The 2,341-nt window shown below is 47.8% G+C and overlaps 1 protein-coding gene across 1 annotated transcript in view; it reads right to left on the bottom strand.

Moving 5' to 3' along the window:
* rassf5 (Ras association (RalGDS/AF-6) domain family member 5) overlaps positions 1–1,103 on the bottom strand; it is a 67,023-nt gene extending 65,920 nt beyond the window's left edge. The window contains exon 1 of the mRNA XM_015372471.1: positions 338–1,103. Within this exon, the coding sequence (XP_015227957.1) occupies positions 338–1,031 (694 nt within the window). The 5' untranslated portion in view covers positions 1,032–1,103. The remainder of the gene's footprint in view (positions 1–337) is intronic.
* Positions 1,104–2,341: the final 1,238 nt, after the last annotated feature.

Below are 2,341 nucleotides of genomic sequence, written 5' to 3'. Positions count from 1 at the left end.
TTTATTCTCCTAATTAGATAACTTTATTCTCGTAGTGCTACGACTTTATGCTTGAAATAGAAGATAAAAATCTGTCCTGGCCCTAATTCTCCGCCATAAGAAAATGTGTCCGACAAATGACTTAAAAAATAAGGGGGACAGTATTTGGGCCCCATAATAATCCGGACCGCCTGTGTTTGCAGGCAGTGGGTGGTTGATGACCTCTCTAAATGTCCTTCAGCCTCACATTATTTCAGATTTAACTGTGCAGAAACACTGTTTTTAAACTCAACTATCATCCCTGTTGTTTTAGGAATGCTGTGTAAATAAATGAGTAATTGTCTTCAGCTTTACTCACTCTGACACTGCAGTCCCCGGGCTGTGACCTGCCTGCTGCAGGCGTCACACCAGTCCTGCTTCACCGGCTTGGGCAGGAATCGGTGTCCCTCTCCTCTCTCTGCCCGCACTCTGGGGTCCATTTCCCGTGGGAAGATGGACCAGGCCTGCCTGCGGTGCGGTTCGGTGCGGGCCAGCTTCACCACGCCCGTCCTGCCTTGAGTGACCCGCTCCAGCGGCAACCCGCGGCTCTCTCCGGGGGTTGACGCCGCGGAGCAGCCGCCCTCTGGACCGTCCCGGAGCCGGTGTGCTCTCCTCGGTCCGCTCTCCATGGCAGAGCCTCCTGCCTCCTTCCGACAGCCCGTGTTTTGGTTGGAGTCACAGGTCATGAAGCCGCTGCTGCTCATCCCTGAGGCGACCACCCCGCAGCTAACCGCCTCTCTGTCCTCCGCGGGGCTACGTGGCGCTCCGCGGCCGGCCGTGGCACCGCATCCTCCGGCGGGCATCATTCCTCCAGCGGGTCCCGGACGCCGCAGGCGACGAGCCCGCAGCTCCTCCTCAGCGGCAGCAATCTCCGAGCCGCTCCTGGCGAGCATCATCTTCTCCCAGGACGACCTTCTCCGCGGCGGGATTTTGTTAGTGGTTCCGGGCAGTTGGAAGAGCAGCGGCTCCGTGTGCGGACCGGGCTGCTGACCCACCACGCTCACAGACGCCATCACGCTGCTGACCGTCAGCTGGCTGCTGCTTTTCTTTCCGTGCGCTGAATGTAAACTCCGCTCACTTGGTGACAGGTCGCTTTGAGGCGCCGCGAGGAGCACGAGCGATAAAGGCAGCGCGCGCTCCACCTCCGGAACGTCGGGAGCGCGCGCTGCTCACGCTAATTCACTGAGATTTTCACTATAGAGCATGAAACTTTCTGAGAAGTCCTATAAGAGGTGTTTTTTTATCCTCTTCCCAGCCAAAACAAGCAGAACATATATATTTATGTTTTTACTCTCAATATTTGTCAAATATAGAGATACAACCTAACTTTGCACATTTTTGCTGTTTTAATTTTAGATTTCTGGGTTATGGGGGGTCTAGATGGGGGTGAATGAGTGCCAGGACCCTTGTAGATCTTGTCCTGATAAGCAGAGGCGGAGCTAGATGGGGGGCCATGGCCACCATTTTTTCCCCCTCTAATACAGTTGTTGGCAGCAGTAATACTCTGAAGGGGAATGTTCAAATCTATTAAACATTTCAATTTTTCAAATATTAACAACTACTTGACAACAGAAACACTGTGGTTAATTATGCACATCTATATACAATCATTAAAGATGATAAGCACAGAATTCATGTTCTTTTCAGAACAAAATTCTGAATTATTTTGGGTAAAGATAAAATTTTGTGCCTCTGCAAGTCATTAGAAGTCTTCAGTGAAATCATAGATAAATAACTACTTTAAAAATTACTTAAAAATGCATTAAATATGGATATTAGTAGATTTGAATATTATTTATTTGCAGAATGGTTATTGATAAAACTAGGAAATGACAATGTAAAATATATTCGCCCCAGAACTCAAACCTGAAAGAATTTTGTCCCCTATTTTACTTACACAGCATAGATGTTTAAATATATCAGTTTATTTGTTACCAAAGGCTGCAGGGAAGTATAGTTTGTCTTTATTTAGAAAATATGGATGTTGTATTCATTCCTGTTGGAACAGTGTAGATTGACTCTGAGGTTCTTGCGCATTTCGGCCCCCCTTATTAGGATTTTCTGGCTACACCTCTGATGTTAAGGCCCCTGTACTGAAAACATTGACAAACACTGGTTTGTCGGAAACATCTTGCTAAACAGTTAGCAACTTATTGCTAGTAGGTTCCCAATGGGAAATTCCAGTGGGACCAAGTACTAAATTGGTGACTTAGAAACGACACTGTCCAGGAACGCTATGGACAGAGGAAACATGCAAGAGGAGGAGAGTTTTGTGTCGGAGGTCGTGGATGAGTCTCCTCCGTCATCCATTTTTTATTTAGAG

This window comes from Cyprinodon variegatus, unplaced genomic scaffold, assembly GCF_000732505.1.
Source record: "Cyprinodon variegatus isolate N-32 unplaced genomic scaffold, C_variegatus-1.0 Scaffold72, whole genome shotgun sequence".
Taxonomy (NCBI): Eukaryota; Metazoa; Chordata; class Actinopteri; order Cyprinodontiformes; family Cyprinodontidae; genus Cyprinodon; species Cyprinodon variegatus.
Note: the sequence above shows the minus strand (reverse complement) of the source record. Positions and strands in the feature narration are given on the sequence as shown.